Source organism: Molothrus aeneus, chromosome 1 (genome assembly GCF_037042795.1).
Source record: "Molothrus aeneus isolate 106 chromosome 1, BPBGC_Maene_1.0, whole genome shotgun sequence".
In the NCBI taxonomy this organism is placed as follows: domain Eukaryota; kingdom Metazoa; phylum Chordata; class Aves; order Passeriformes; family Icteridae; genus Molothrus; species Molothrus aeneus.
In genome coordinates this window covers 151,510,736-151,526,352 of record NC_089646.1, presented here as the reverse complement: position 1 = coordinate 151,526,352, position 15,617 = coordinate 151,510,736, and the positions used below count along the sequence as shown (strand labels likewise).

Sequence of the window (15,617 nt, the reverse complement as noted above, 5' to 3'; positions counted from 1 at the left end):
GAGTCCCTGTCCATGGCAGGGGGAGTTAGATGATCTTTGAGGTCTCTTCCTGCCCAGGCCATTTTTGATTCCATAATCCTCTGACCTTAGGTCAGAAAGGAGTTGAATCCAGGGGCAGCAACTGAGATCCAGCAATTCCTTCCTTGCCTTCATCCTTTTCCAGAAAAATTCAGCGAAAGTGGCGGAGAGGATTTTACACCTCAAGGGTAGCAGGGCTTGGCCTGAAGGGGTTTCTCTGGAGGAAGCAGAGGGTCAGCATTTAGTCCTTCCGAGGCTGAATTTTCTGTGTTCAAGCCAAGCTGCTCTGCATTTCTTCTGTGCTTCTGCATTTCCAGCAGGTTGCCAGCCCTTTGAACAGGACATGGCCTCTTATTCCCCATGGAAATGCAAAACACCCATGAGGAATGGAAGCCTGTGTTGGCTGAAGCCTCAAAGCTCAAGATACAATATGAATAATGGGTACGTGCGTGAGATAATGTGAAAAAGCTGCCAATTATTTCAGACAATTGATCAAAGCCAAGAAACTCCTGGTATCCATTAAGAAACTCTTTGATTGTCCATCCCCTGAAAGCCCTCAACCCACACAGAGAAGGAGAGGATAAGTTCTCTTTTCATTTACTCATTTCTCCTGAACAGAAACTCCCCTGCACTTCCCTCACTTCCTGCGAAATTTGCCTCCTTCTTTCTCTCCTGCTTTCAAATAATTTCCAATATTTGCATAATTTTCTTTTGGTCATTGCCACACCTGTGCAGAGGTCACTTGTCAAAGTGCTGCTGCGAAGTGTTGTATTTTAATATTGAATTTCTGTGCCTTTGAAGCTCGCATTTTCCATTAGAGAGGAGAAAAAATAGCAGCCTCCATCCTGCTCTGTACTGCATAAATCATCACTGAGTCATGGAATGGTTTGTGTTGGAAGGGACCTTAAAAATCATCTCCTTCCAACCCCTCTGCCATGGGCAGGGACACCTTCCACTATCCCAGGCTGATCCAAGCCCCATCCAACCTGGCCTTGGACACTTCCAGGGATGGGACATCCACGAAGTCCCTGTATAATCTGTGCCAGGGCCTCACTTATCCTCACAGGGAGGAATTTCTTCCAAATATCCCATCCAGCTCTGCCCTTCTTCAGTTTAAAACCATTCCCCCGTGTCCTGTCATTCCAGGCTCTTGTCCAAATTCCCTCCCCAGCTCTCTTGGAGCCCCTTTAGGCACTGGAAGGTCTCCCTGACCATCCAGAGCTGACCATCAGGACCATCTGTCCTCTATTCTCCTCCAAAATCCAACATCTGCCCTTTCTTTCCTGATTAAGACGTTCAAAAGACTTTCTCAACCTCCTCAGGTGCCAGGAATTGTGGCTTTTCAAAGAAACAAACACCTGTGAAGCAGCTGGATGGTGGGGACTTCATTCAGGAGTGTGCTCTTGGACCTTTATCTGCTAAGTTGCCACAGCTCCTCTGGCTGTTGTGGTGGCTGAGGGCCTCTTCAGAAGCCATGTTACTCCTTCCTAATCTGCCAAATCTCTTTTTTGTTTGTGCTTTCTGGGACACAGGAGATGAGCAAGGCACACATCGCTGCCCTGGGATTTTTTTTGGAAAATGATTGAAAACAGATCTCAGTGAAGAAGCACCTGGAGATGTTTTCCACAGGGATCTTTTGATGACTCTGACTTCTTCTTGCTACGAGTGGTTTGGGGAAACTATGAAGGGAAAAAAACCAACAACAGTCTTCTTTCTATATTCCTCTGTTTAGATCTTGTCCCAACAGGAGCTCAGGAAGAGATATTCACCTCAGGCCCTGGTTCACCTGAAATACAGACAGGAGCATAGTGAACCCAAGCACTCCTTGAGTCACAAAAAAAGAGAGACTTGAGAGAAAAACCTCCTGTGCTGGTCCTAAATCTCCCTGGAATGTTTTCTTGCTCCACATGGGCCTTTTCCTCCATGGGCAGCTGTAGTGAAGGGGTGATTCAGATCACTGAGAGGACCACTGTAAAATCTATCAGCAAGAGTGGGGTTAATGAGATGTTGTAAAAGCAAGGTTCACTGTTATTTAATATATGGAAGAAATGTACAAAGGAAAACTGAGTTGGAATCAAACTAGAAGGATTTACAGAGAGATGTGAGACACAAAAAGGTAAAGGAGACCCTCCCATTGAATCACAAATTTCAGAGTGGCCCCCCCCTTGCTGTCCAAGGTACAGTTAGGTCCAATCTTAGTCTCAGATTTGGGCAATGGTTTCTGTCTAATGAAATTATCCTCACAAAGTTTATAATAATTAATACTGAGTACACAGGTTGGCAATATTACATTATTATTAATTCACCTTGATATCAGCAACTCGCTGAGGATCTGCCATGAGTAGAGATCTCTCCACCTCAGCCAAGGAAGGATCTCTCAGCTAATGAATCTCAAATGTTGAGGGGTGTCCCTGCTCCAGGGGAGACTCTCCTGGCACACAGTCCAGTTGGGATTCAGGGACATCTCAAATGGGACTCATCCAAAGATCCAATATTGGGAAAAGGTCTCTTTATCTTGAGGAGCAGCCTTGAGAGGTGTCCCAGCTCCAGGGAGGAGATCACTTCCATGGTGGTTCACAGAAGGCTCACTTAGGCTGTCCTATTTATGGACCAAAGTGGTCAGCTCAGAGTCAAATTTTACCAAATGGAAATGTATGAATGAAAGTGCCAGAGGGGCAAGAGCTGGAGATTCCTCTGGCTCTGGTCCAGGGGGTGTTCCAGATGCCTCCTGTCCCATCTGGGTCACCAGAAACTGATGCCTTGTGCAGGCTGACCTAGAACAGAGGCTAGAGGGAGCTGAAGAATAAAGTAGGGATTTATTAGAAAGCCTCAATGGATCCACCTTGGGCAGCACAAGAGCCCAGCCAGGGCTACACCCAAGATGAACCCAAAATGGTCACAAAATGCACGACTGGTCATGGGGTCTCACACTTTGATCAGTTCTGGTCCATTTGCATATTGGAGTTAATTGTCCAATTACAGCTTTAGCCCATGAAGTCCCATCCTTCTTGTTTTTCTCTCTTCAGTCCACGTTGTTTCTGCTCTCGAGCTGGAGATTTGGATCATTTGTCCTTGGTCCCCAGCTAGAACAGGAATTGTTTTGTCTCCCTGCTCTGTGAAGAGAGCTCACCATCCCCTCATATGAAGCTCAGAACTACACACTGAAGCAGCACAGAATCTGAAAAACATAAAAGCTAAAACCTGAGGCATCACTTGTACCCACAAGTTTCTCTGTTCCCTGATAAATGAGCCTTGGAAAAGGCACCTGTTACTCATGCTTTGATCAGTGTTCCAAGCCCATGTGCATCGATGCTCACTGTTTCACTCTGCTCCCCTGTGGTTTTCCTGGAGGAGTCCTTGGCTCAGGCTTTGCCTCCTCTGGGTTTTGGGCCGAGCTGCTGCTGGTTTGGTTAAAGGATTGAGTGAATCCATCAGAGCAGCCCAGGCAACAGACTTTGCATTTTCTTCAATTTTCAGACTCTTCACAGTTTTCCAGCACAGCCATGTTTTCCCAGTTTAGCAACCAAGATATACAAATTCTTGCATGTGCAATGTACAATTTCTCCACCTCCACAGCATTACTGTGCTTCATCCATGTGGGATGATGATGAATTTGGAGTTAGAGAATGGGTTGGGTTGGAAGGGACCTTTGGGATTATCTCATTCCACCCCCATGCCATGGGACACTATCCACCATCCCAGGTTGCTCCAAGCCCCATCCAACCTTTGAACACTTCCAGGGATGGGGCAGCCACAGCTTCTCTGGGTGTGCCAGGGCCTTCCCACCCTCACAGGAAAGAATTTCTTCCTAATATCTCATCTTAATCTCACCTCTTTTAGTTTAAAACCAGTCCCTTTGTCCTTTCACCATCAACCCATGTAAAAAATTCTCCTCCCTCATTTTTGTAGCCATCCCTTACGTACGGGGAGGCTGCAATGAGGTGTCCCCAAGAGTTCTCTTTGCCTCGGGACTAGAGCTTGGGATGAATGCAAGGCAGGACCACAGGGACACAGGAAAGTTCATGAGGACATCAGGAGTCCCTTTCCAAGCTAAACTACCCAGTGACCCTCCCTTGCAGCCCCACCAGTGCAAACCAAAACCACACTGACCTCCTGCACCCACCACCTCTGGCAGTGCTTTCATTTACAGCCCCACAGTGAGGAGAGGTGATCCCTTCCTTCCAGTCTCCTTGACCTGGTTTGTGATCCAAGGTTTGGGTTCTCCTGCTCTCCCAGCCCATCACCTCAGGAAGTGCCATTCCCTTCCCTGATGCGACTCAGTCCTTGAATTCTTTAGATTGGAAAAGATTTTTAAAATCACCAAGTCCAACCCGGCCCTGCCAAATCCACGAAGGATCATGGAATGGCAGATGTAGGGTGAGAAACACCTCCACAGGAAGGATGAAGGCCTGGGGTTCACCACTGAGTGTTGCTGGTTGAAGAAATGTTGGATCATGGCTCAGGGAAGGGGGGAATTAGGCTAAGAGCCTCCAGGGGTCTGCAGTCATTCCAGATTTTTCAGGACATTCACATTATTTCAGCCAGATCAAAATAAATCATTACATCTGAGGACCTACTGGGCTGTGATGGCTTTGGATGAAGGCCCTGGAGGGCAGCAGTCCTGGAGCCCATTTTCCCAAGATTTAAGTTTCCTGTAGTCCCGCCTATAGTCCTAAAGTCTAAAAGGTGATGGAGCAGAGTCAGGGAGATAAAGACATAAATTTTTTTTTTTTTTTTGCTGGAAGATTTCAGCCATTTGAGGATGAGCACCAAGGAAGTGAATAATCTGCAGCTCAATTAATTTTTTTCATATTTTGCAAGTGATATCCTCAAACCCCTGTGCACTGAGCCACGCTCCGGCTCAGAGTCTGTCTATTAATGCAGGAGGTGCCAGGGAAATCCAGGTGAGGTTGAGTCTTCCAGTACCTGATGGGGGATAACAAAAAAAAAATGGAAGTGGAGAGGTACCTTTCCTACAAAGGTACTGAGGGATTGGACAAGGGGAATGGCTTTAAGCTGAAGCAGGGTAGATTTAGATTTAGATTAAATATTGGGAAGAAATTCTTCCCTGTGAGGGTGGTGAGGCCCTGGCACAGGTTGCCCAGAGAAGCTGTGGCTGTCCCATCCCCTGGAAATGTCCAAGGCCAGGCTGGACAGGGCTTGGAGCACCCTGGGATAGTGGAAGATGTCCCTGCCCATGGCAGGAGGGACAAGATGATCTTTAAGGTCCCTTTCCAACCCAAACCATTCTGGAATTCTGTCATTGGCTTTGCAGGGATGTGGGCAGGGTGGCATCAGACTTACCATGGCCCTGCTGGAAACTTTAACCCCACACCCCTGTCCTGTAGCAGAAATGCTGCCAGATCTGTGCTAAATCTCAGCTCTTCACATCCTATGAAGGAGGCATCAGGCTGTGGGTTTGAGAAACCTAAATAAAAAAAAGCTGCACTGCACAGAAAAGGGGATTCCTCATGTCCTGCAAATGTACTTTATAGGGACATGTATTTTTAGAGGGGTGGAGAGGATACAAAGCTGAAATTTGGGTAAATGCAGCCCCGTGTTGTGACTCTGGAAAGAGCAGAGGGCCCAGGTGGCAGCTATGGGGCCTGGAGAGGTTCCCCAGCCCCCAGGAGAGATGCAAAGCACACATGGGATGCAGGCAGGGGGCACTTTTAAAAAGCAGACAGGGCTGGAGTTTCCACCTCTTTTATTAGAAATAAGACACATTCATTTTGTGCTCTGAAAACTGTACAGAGAGAGAGAAAAAAAAAAAAAAAGTGTTGACGAACACGGAGAGGAAGGAGGGGAAGGCATGGAAGGAGGGCAGGACATGGGAAAACAGGATTAACCAGAGGAGCTGAGCAGAGAAAAGTCGAATATCAACAGTTCTTAAACAAACATTTATCTCTGTAATTACATAACACTGTTAATGTCCTGCAAAGGCGGCTGCAGTGAATGGGTGAGCGGGGAAGGGTGGAGTGAAGAGGGCAGGTTCAGGTGGGCAGAAGGGAAGGGAAGAAGGAAAAAAAAAAGAGAAAATAATTAAAACACAGTAGAAAGATACCTGTATGCTAAAATTCATCATGTGTAATTATAATAATTACAATATCATACAACCCAGCATCTGAGAGAGGCCTTTGTGCTTTCCTGTTTCATGAATAAGCTAATATTGAACATTAATATCACAGTTTTATGAGTAACCACTTTCCCTATTTTTTAACTATTTGGATTTATTTAAGTTTTCCTTTCCATCCTTCATATCCTATGCTTAATGGCAAGGTAAATGCCTCTGTCCTTGGAGATCACCCAGGTGGCCCAAAGGGAATTCAAAGCAGAGATTTGTCACATCAAGCATCTCCCCATGGGGGAAACACAGCTGAGGGCAGTAATTGCTTTGCATCTTGTACCCATTGTTCATTTTTCCGTAAAAATGTGAGGTTTGGTATTTTTTAATTGAAAGGAGACCCAAGCACCGTAATAATTCAGACCCTGTTCAAGCTTTGCTGCTGTCTGGCACAATCTGGCCACTCGCAACCAGAGGTTTCTCTCCATCCACCTCCAAAACTGGGAGAGTTGGTCCAAACATCAGACAGACAGTGCTGGGAATGACAAAAATAATAATAATTAAAAAAAAAAGTCTGTGTGTAATGCCACTGGTTCATTTTTTAATGATAAAAATATTGCACAACTTTTTGGGGTGGAATGCAGACACCTCATTTTTTTTTTTTGTAAATAACCTTGAGAAATGTTAAATGAAAAATTTTAAATAGTTTTTTTTTTTTTCCATAGTGAAATGAAAAGACTGCATTTTATGAGGATGAATGTCCTGCTCTCCTGATCAGCTCCACCTCTTCCTTTCTGCAGGACCACAAACCTGCTGCTGGCTCTGGGCAGCGGGGAGGGCAGAGAAAAGCCAGTGAGGGGAAAAGAACCAAAACCCAAACCGAATAAAGCAAAACAAAACATTGCAAGCCAGCAGTGAATGGGCTGTGCATTCCCACCATCCCAAAATTTCCACAGAGCAACTTGCCTTCCACCTTCAGCAGGTGGCATCCTCACCCCATGCCTGAGCAGTCCTACGGCACAGAAAGGCATTCGAAATGACAAGAGGCAAAGAAAAGAAAGGTCTCGGGTTTCAAGTTCTCTTTTTATTGAAGAAAAGAAAAGAAGAAGGAAAAAAATAGATTATTTTGTTTGTTTTTTTTTTTGTCTGTTTGTTTCCAAGTGGACGTTATTCATGTTGTCAGTTTGTCTCAATGTCCTAAGGCAACGTCTCTGTTTACCAATATCTCCAGGTACAGCGGCAGATCTGTCTTTCCTTTTTTCTCTCTCTGCCTTCCAGGGAGGGGCAGCTTGGAATAAATTTGAGTCCGAAAGCAAGGACAAATAACAGAACCAAAAAAAAAGAAAAAAAAAAAAGAAAAAAAAAAAAAGGATGAGGCCAAGAGGACCTTTGCAAGGCCCGTGCTGAGTTTATCTATTTAACAGTCAATGACATGACCTACATTCTTCTTGTTGGTCTTGTTGTCTACCACCTTCCACCCTCTCCCTGGAGATGGGGCGAGCAGGATTTGGAGATTTGGAGCTGGTCCTTTCCTCCACCGGGGAGGGATGAGAGGAGGAAACCCCACCTCTCCCTTTTTCCAGCTTTCCAGCCGTGGGTGACGCCACCACGTCCCCCTCCGCGGGGACCCGCTGTGACCGTGCGCCAATGCCAGGCCGTGGCGTGGCACCCAGCAGTGGCAATGTCCTTGTGGCCACTTCTTGGCCTGTCCCATCTCCTTCCTTCTTGGATAAGCTGGCGAGGGAGAGGAGGGAGAGCCAGGAATGTCCCTCCAGGCTGGGTCTGCCCCAGCCAGGCCACATCCCAGCGTGGCTCCTGCAGGTGTCCCCTCTTGATGTCTCCTGATCTTCTGGGCCCTCTGTGGTGGCTGCTGGGCATCCTTCCACACCTCCCTGTGGCAGAGCAGGAGGGCTCCTGGCGTGCTGCAGCGACCCGAGAGCATCTTGGCAGGGCTTGTCCCCTGCATCCCCTCCCCACCCTCCTCCTCCTCTTCCTCCTCGCTCTCTTCCAGGCTCACTCCTCCAGTCCTGCCTGGGAAAGCTCGTGTTGTCCTGAACCTACAGCTACTATACTCTATAAAGTAATATTCCCCCTCTCTGCTGAGAACAATACAAAAGTTATTCCATCTTACCAAAGGTTTCAAAAGAAACCAAACACTTCTCTTGCTCGGTTCCGATTTAATTTAATCATTTCTTTAAAACGTGGTTTTGTTTTGTTTGTTTCGTTTGTTTTCTGGAAAAAAAAAAAGTCTTTTTTCTTCCCTTGCGGCTCAGACCTCTGTCTGAAGGTCAATAATGTCTTGTCCCACCAAGGGGATGGTGGCCCCTGTTTTCTCCCATTCTACAGTTTTTAGTTCTAGGGGAGACTGTGCCACAGGTTCGATGTCCTTTTTAACCCATGATGGCGGGGACTGGACTTTCCTGATGCCTTCCCAGGGTCTCTTGTTTGGTGTCTGCTGTTTTTCTTGCTGCAGGAGGAGGGAAATGTAAGAAAGGAGAGAGAGAGAGAAAGAAAAGTTAGTGCAAAATGCAAGAAATACCATGATTTTACCTCCTCTTGTATTGACAAATCATTTTTTCCGTGCAGCTTCTCATCCAAAATAAAGTGGGGTATCAATGAAAATGACACTTAGTGTACAAACTGTCTATTTTCAGGAAGAAAATGTTGTTTTTCTTTCCACTGCCACTTCCATCACTTAATGACTGGATATTTCAGCCTTCAGCTGAGGTTTTTGCTACTGAAAAAAACTGAGTGTTGTTTTGAGAACATCAGATCTTTTACTACTTCCACCGATGTAGTGACAAGACAATGGGTGATGGCTTTAAGACAAAGGAGGGAAGATTTAGATGGAATATTGGGAAGAAATTCTTCCCTGTGAGAGTGCTGAGGCCCTGGAATGGAATTCCCAGAGAAGCTGTGGCTGCTCCATCCCTGGAAGTGTCCAAGGCCAGGTTGGAAGGGGCTTGGATCAGCCTGGGATAGTGGAAGGTGTCCCTGCCCCTGGCAGGGGGTGGAACTATAGATGGAACTACAGGAACTATAGGATTTAAGATCCTTTAAGATCTATAAGATCTTAAAGAACTATTAAGATCTTAAAAAACCATAAGAAACTATAAAGAACCTGTAAGATCTTTAAGGTCTCTTCCAACCCAACCCACGTATGAAATCCAGATTACAATGAGCTCTTCCTGAACACCCATTGCATTTGATGCACAGCTATTTGCAGACTCCTTATTGCAGCAGAACCTGCTCCCTGCTCCACCAGGGAACCAAATCTGTGCTGCTTGAGGAGCTGGAGCTCAGCTCTGAGGCTGGAAACATTTCCACCAACTCCACACCAAGCCCTGGACGCTCTATTGACCCAGTCTCCCCCCAGCACCCCACCATGAATATTGATCCAGAAAATCTTTCCATGTTTTTGCTGACATACACCAAGACAAGGCTCTGGGGGGGGCTGGAAAATGGGTGTGTTCCTCAGTGGGTAGAGAAAGGAAAGGTTTTAAATGAGTTCTTCCACTCAACTTCTCCCCTCCAAACACCAGTGATGCTTTTCACACTTAATTTTCTCCACAAAAACACTCCAGCACTGGGAAGAAAAGGCTTCCCTGGAGGTGACAGAGCCCTTTTGAGCCACTTGCCAAAGGGGAAGCGGGAAGGGTGGGAGGAAAGTGGTTTGTGGAGGATGACAACAAGGAGGGAAAAGCCTGGAGAGAAGGTGAGGAGCCAGATGTGCAGGGGACACACCACCAGGATGTGTCACAGCTCGAGGCTGCCAAACCAAAATGCATTGACTGAGGGGAGGTGGAGCCACAAAAGGCTGTGGGGCCACTCCAGGATGCTGCTGAGAGCCTGGTAGGAATCCTCCATCCCCATCTGCTGCAGGCTCACCCAGCAGCCTCAGCTGCTCAGTTTGTCCTTCCCTAAGATGTTTTTGCCAGGCTGTTGTTTGTCCCAGCTCCACACTGCAGTGCTGACAGGAAAGCTGCTGTGGAATTATCCCTGCAGCTTTCTTTGGATCACCCAAGCCAGGAAATTCTGCTTGTCCAAACTTTAATGTAAAAATAAGATGTGGCCTGAAGTTGGTCCTGCACCTCACTACTCCCAGGAGGAAGGCTCTGGGTGAGAGTTTTTGGTGGGTTAGAAGGTGGGGAATGCACAAACCAGGTAAACATCTCCAAGTGAAGTGAAAGCATTCTGAAATTATTTTCATTCAAAGGGAGAAAAATAAGTTTTCATCTCTTTTTAAAGAGAATTGTTGTTTGGATTTTTTTTTTAAATGAGGTTGTGTAAAAGTATTGCTCAAAAGAATGTAAAACACTAAATTTTCAATTTTTTGAAATCTGCAGCTGAGTTTTTCATTAAACTCTACAATTCAGAGCCTTCCTCATGCTGCTGGTGTTTTTCTTACTTTATTCCACGATATAACACGACACTGATTAATAGTAATATGACAGAAAAAGTGATAAAATTCATTATTTATTCCATTATCTTTTTTGGAATTTATTTTAGAACCACTGCCACTAAAATTAGAAACTTATTTAACTCTTGTGTGTGTGTCCTGATGAGACAAGCTGGAAGTTTCCTGAAGGGAAATTTCCACCTACAGTGTTTTTTGGAGACCATCAGTCTGCCTGAAAAGATACAGCAGGAAGGAACACAGACAAAAAAGCACAAATAGAGCAAAAATTGAAATGAAATTAAGTTTCCCAAAAGGTGAAGAAAAACCTTGGTCAAGACAGAATTTTTTCAATGAAAAGCAATTTGTTTTCTCCCACCACTGCTGTAATGCCACAAGTTTTCAAAACTGCTGATGTCCACAGCTGTATTAGAGAGCAGCACAAGTGATCTTATGCATGAAGTTCATAAATAATTCGGTTTTTCCCCTCAAACAAGCACCCTTTTTGATGGCATTATTTATGGCCACCTTCAGCATCAGGTTCTGTTTGCAGCCAATGCCTGTTTTAGCAGTCTCTCTCCATCTGCCACACTCCTGACCTTCAGCCTCTCCTTCATGCTGGGAGGATGCTCCCAGATCTGATCATGCACCCTGAACGTGATCAGCAAACCTCAGAGCCCTCCCTGCCATGGGCCAGTGAGCAAGAGGAGCTGCAAAGCCAGGGAGGGAACAGAAATTGAAGGAAAAAAACCCCAAAAACCCGACAAAATACAAAAATGATGAGCTCAGATCTACAGCAGTGGCCTCTGATCAGCCCTGTCACTGGGGAACACCACCTAAGGGTGACAATAATTATTCAAACCCCAGACATTAAATGCAGTGAGTTGTTGAGAAGAGAATAAATTAAGAAATGAAGAGAGAATGAAACAGGAAATATTATTCTGGCAGTGAACAGCTCCATTCTGCACCTGCATCTTGAATATTCTGGGCACTCCATGGGCTTCCTGAGAGAAGGATAAAGGGAAAATGATGAATGTGGCCAGTTTCCAGCCATGGATAAAGTTATAGAGATGTCCTGTGGGAGGGAAGATTGCAAACTTCCCCCTTCAAGCCTTAAAAGAGATTATGACTGGATGTAAAAGAGGTTTGTGAAGCTCTGTGAGGCTTGTGGATGATAGGAATGGACCACTGATGGTGGGGATTGGGATAATCCCTTCCAACAAAGGAACTCCAGAGCACCAGGGAGTGAGCCCACAGTGCCCAGCCAACCTCCAGGCCACCTTTCCACAGCTCTCTGTCCATTCTGAAAACTTCCAAACTCATGAAAAGCACATGGAAACACTCACAAAACCAGCATCCACAAAACCAGCTCTCCAGTGAAGCGGCACCACTCTGCATCAAGGGGTCTCTGAGCACAAATTCCTGCAGTTTTGGGGATCTTTTTGAAGATGCCCCACCACAGCCTGGCCCTTTTATTTTTCCAAGCTCCTTTTCACTCTGCCATGGAGAGGAGGCAGAAACTGCCTTTGGGTCTGACCCCACATGGTGATTTCCATCCTCTTTATCAGTGCGATAGGTTTACCTGTGACCGTGGTGGGCTTAGTGACTCCAGAGGTGTTTATTCACAGTTAGAAGATGAAAAAGAGCTCTGGAAAATGAGGAAATGAACAAGGGACACTTGCTTTTAGTTCTGCATTTCTCAGGGAAGGATCAGACTTCTCTGGTGAGGCTGTGAGGGAGGTGCTGGCTGCAGGAGGACTCAGTGCCCACTGGGATCTCTGAGCAGGTTAATCATCCTGGCAGAGCTCTGGGAAGGATGCTGGGAGACAAAAGAAAATCTCCTCTTGGCACAGGACACCCTGGGAATTGGTAGCAGGCTCCTGGGAACAGCTCCCCTTTTCTTTCCCTCCATACGGAAAAAAAGTTTTTATGGGGTCTTGGCCAGTTGAGCAGCACAGAGAAACAGGCACTGGGCTCATGCTCCAACCCTGGCATTTCCCTCCAGCTTCACTGCGGGGTCTTTGCAATCCTTGCAGACAGGAGGGGAAACTGAGCTATGCACAGGAAAAAAAAGAGAAATCCTGGAGAGAGGGATGTGTAATCTGGCTGGAAAAGGCACTGGAGCTGGCTCAGTGCCTCTGAGACAGCCAGGGCTGGCCCCAGACAGGGGCTGAGAGCACCAGGAGCCAGGGACAGAGCCATCACTCTGGCCTGACACAGCCCAGGAGCTTCTGGGAAGGAGGGAAATGTTTATCAGTCCCTGCCTGGTGCCAGGATTGTGGAGGAAAAAAAAGGGGTGGGGAAGGAGGGAGCATCCACACTCAGAGCTGGGGTAAAACCATCCCCAGACTGGAGGTGTTCATCATCCTGGTGGCACTGGGACTCTCCTTCATTCAGCCCTGACTTTCATTTTAGCTGCAAATTTTTAAGGTGGAGGGAGGGGATTTGGGATAAAAGGTGTTTAGGGTGCAGTGCCAACAAACCCCCCAAATCTCTGACAAGGACAGAGGCAAAGTGCATTGAGATAATCCACACATCCTTCTGCTGGAGCTGGTCCTGGCAGAGTCACCAGTGCTGGACTCGTGGTGGGTATGGAAAGGTGATGGTGGTGGGTCCTTACCCTGGGTCTTCAGGGAATCATCACAAAATCACAGAATGGTTTGGGTTGGAAGGGACCTGAAAAACCATCCCATTCCAGCCCCTGCCCTGGGCAGGGACACCTTCCACTATCCCAGGGTGCTCCAAGCTCTGTCCAAACTGACATTGGACACTTCCAGGGATGGGACAGCCACAGATTCTCTGGGCAGCCTGTGCCAGGGCCTCAGCACCCTCCCAGGGAAGAATTCTTGCCAATATCCCATCTAACTCTGACCTCTGTCAATTTAAAACCGTTCCCTCTTGTTTTGTCACTCCATCCCTTGTCCAAGTCCCTCTACAGCTCTCCTGGAGCCCCTTCAGGCACTGGAAGGGGCTCTAAGGCTTCCCTGGAGCCTTCTCTTCCCCAAGCTGGATAATCCCAATTTTCTCAGCCTTTCCTCACACCAGAGCTGCTCCATCCCTCTGATCACCTTGGAGCTCCACGTCCTTCCTGTGCTGGGATCCCAGAACTGAACAAAAGGTTCCAGGTGGAGTCTGACCAGGGCAGGTTTGAGGGGCAGAATCCCCTCCCCTCACCCTCAACACTTTCCTGTGCTGCCTCCAGGATTTCTGGCTGGCTCCATCCCAAGCTCCTGTGTCCCAACTCTTCTCCTTAGGAACAGCATCCCTGCAGTGCATAAATGCATCCCAAGAGTCTGCTCTGAGGCACAGCTTGGATTCCCCACTTCAGCCAAAGCTCATGAACTGCTCAGGCTGTTCAAGCTGCACCTTCCTGTGTTTGTTTTGTGGAGTTTTTGTTTGGATTTCTGGAAATTTATATTTTTTAACAGCCAGTTTTTATGGTTACCCTGAATATCCTGAGGAGCAGCTCAGGGCCTTCCACTGAGCTCTCGGTGATAAGTCCCCTGGAACTCCCTCCCATGCTGTTTTCCTTGCCTCTAGAGTCAGCTTGAAGGATATTTCATGACCGGAATGGTCTCTCCCCACGACATGGATGAGTGCAGGACCAGGATGAAGTTATTCAGAGTGCAGAGCAAGGAATTTGAAGGATAAATGTGGCTCAGGCTCATCTAATCCATCTTCAGATCAATGTCGATGAAAAGTGATTAGAAAATGGGAAAGCTGTCTTGTTTGTTTAGAGAATGATAAATTTTCCTTTCCTTCTCAGAAAGAAGTAGCTGCAGTTCTTTCATTTTATGCTGCTGAACTACAAAGATTATGCTTTTTCTTTTTTTTTTTTCCTTTTCATTTAGGAGAAAAGCAAAATAAAAGGAAGTGTCTGGCTTTGTTCAGAATTTCATTAAATTAAATTGGAAAGAAAAAAGTAAAAATAATTTGTGGTTTTAACTTGGAGATCAGTTAGGAAACTTGATATACCCAACATTTTCTGGGCTATAAAAACATGTTTTCTGCTTCTGTATTTCCTGAAGTTCATCCATCTTGAAGGGGTGGCTGTGAGACAAATTCTAGCAAGGCCAAACAGCTGAAGGTGAACAGACTCTGGATCAAGGAGGTCTTTTATTGACTCCAGAAAAGCCTGAAGGCTGCACAGAACACCTGTGGTGCCAGCAGCATGAGGAACAGGCTGTTTTCCAGAGCATCCTTGCTGTTAATCCAGCTGGTCCAATCCCAACCTTTTTTGGGACAATGCTTATGGTCTGTGAAGAGCCCACTTGGAGGACTAAATTCCCTAAAATGCTGAAAGCACTCAGAGCTGCCTCATGGGGGCAGCTGGGGATCCAGGAGGGGATCAAGAGCACCCAAAGCACTGTTTTTTATAGAGTCTTTTGTTTAGACTCTATAAAGAGTTATTAATACCTCAGAGTACAAAAACCCAGGAGTTTCAATGTATCGGTGTCGGAACTGAGCATGCAGGGAACAGATTTCTCTGGGACAAATTTTGTCCTCTAATTGTTGGGACAAAAGGTGCTGGATGATCTGCAGGAGGAGGTGAACTTCTGATTGATGGTGTGTTTTGATACCTGGGAGCTGGCAGATGGTTTATGGCTGACTGAATTAAGATTTGATGTCATTTTCATAACAGAATTTATTGTGGTAATTATGAGACTTTATGCAGAGCTCCTCCCTATAAAAGCTTCATTAATTGGTCTGTTAAAATTTGCCTTTAAGCAGTGCAGGGAGGATTAAAGATGTGACACAGAGACACTCTTCCCAAAAGTGGAGCTTCCCTTGCAGAGGGACACCCAGCCAGCAGATTCCCAGTGTTCCAATTCCTGTAGCAGAGCACACCAGGGAGACACAGCCCTGCCTGGGAATGAGCTAAAATATCCATCAATATTCATAGAATCATAGAATTATAGAATCAGGGAATGAATTGGGTCGGAAGGGACATTAAGGTCATCTCATTCCACCCCCTGTCATGGGCAGGGACACCTTTCACTGTCCCAGGTTGCTCCAAGCCCCTTCCAATCTGCCCTTGGACTATTCCAGGGATGAGGCAGCCACAGCTTCTCTGGACAACCTTGCCAGGGCCTTACCACCTTCACAGGGAAAAATTTCTTCCTAATATTCAACCTAAAC

The 15,617-nt window shown here is 46.4% G+C and overlaps 1 protein-coding gene across 10 annotated transcripts in view; it reads right to left on the bottom strand.

The window, feature by feature from the left end:
* Positions 1 to 7,146: 7,146 nt before the first annotated feature.
* ADGRB1 (adhesion G protein-coupled receptor B1) overlaps positions 7,147 to 15,617 on the bottom strand; it is a 288,586-nt gene continuing 280,115 nt past the window's right edge. For all 10 annotated transcript variants that reach the window (XM_066566903.1, XM_066566919.1, XM_066566910.1 and 7 more), the window contains one exon: positions 7,147 to 8,549. In XM_066566903.1, the coding sequence (XP_066423000.1) occupies positions 8,352 to 8,549 (198 nt within the window). In that variant the 3' untranslated portion in view covers positions 7,147 to 8,351. The remainder of the gene's footprint in view (positions 8,550 to 15,617) is intronic.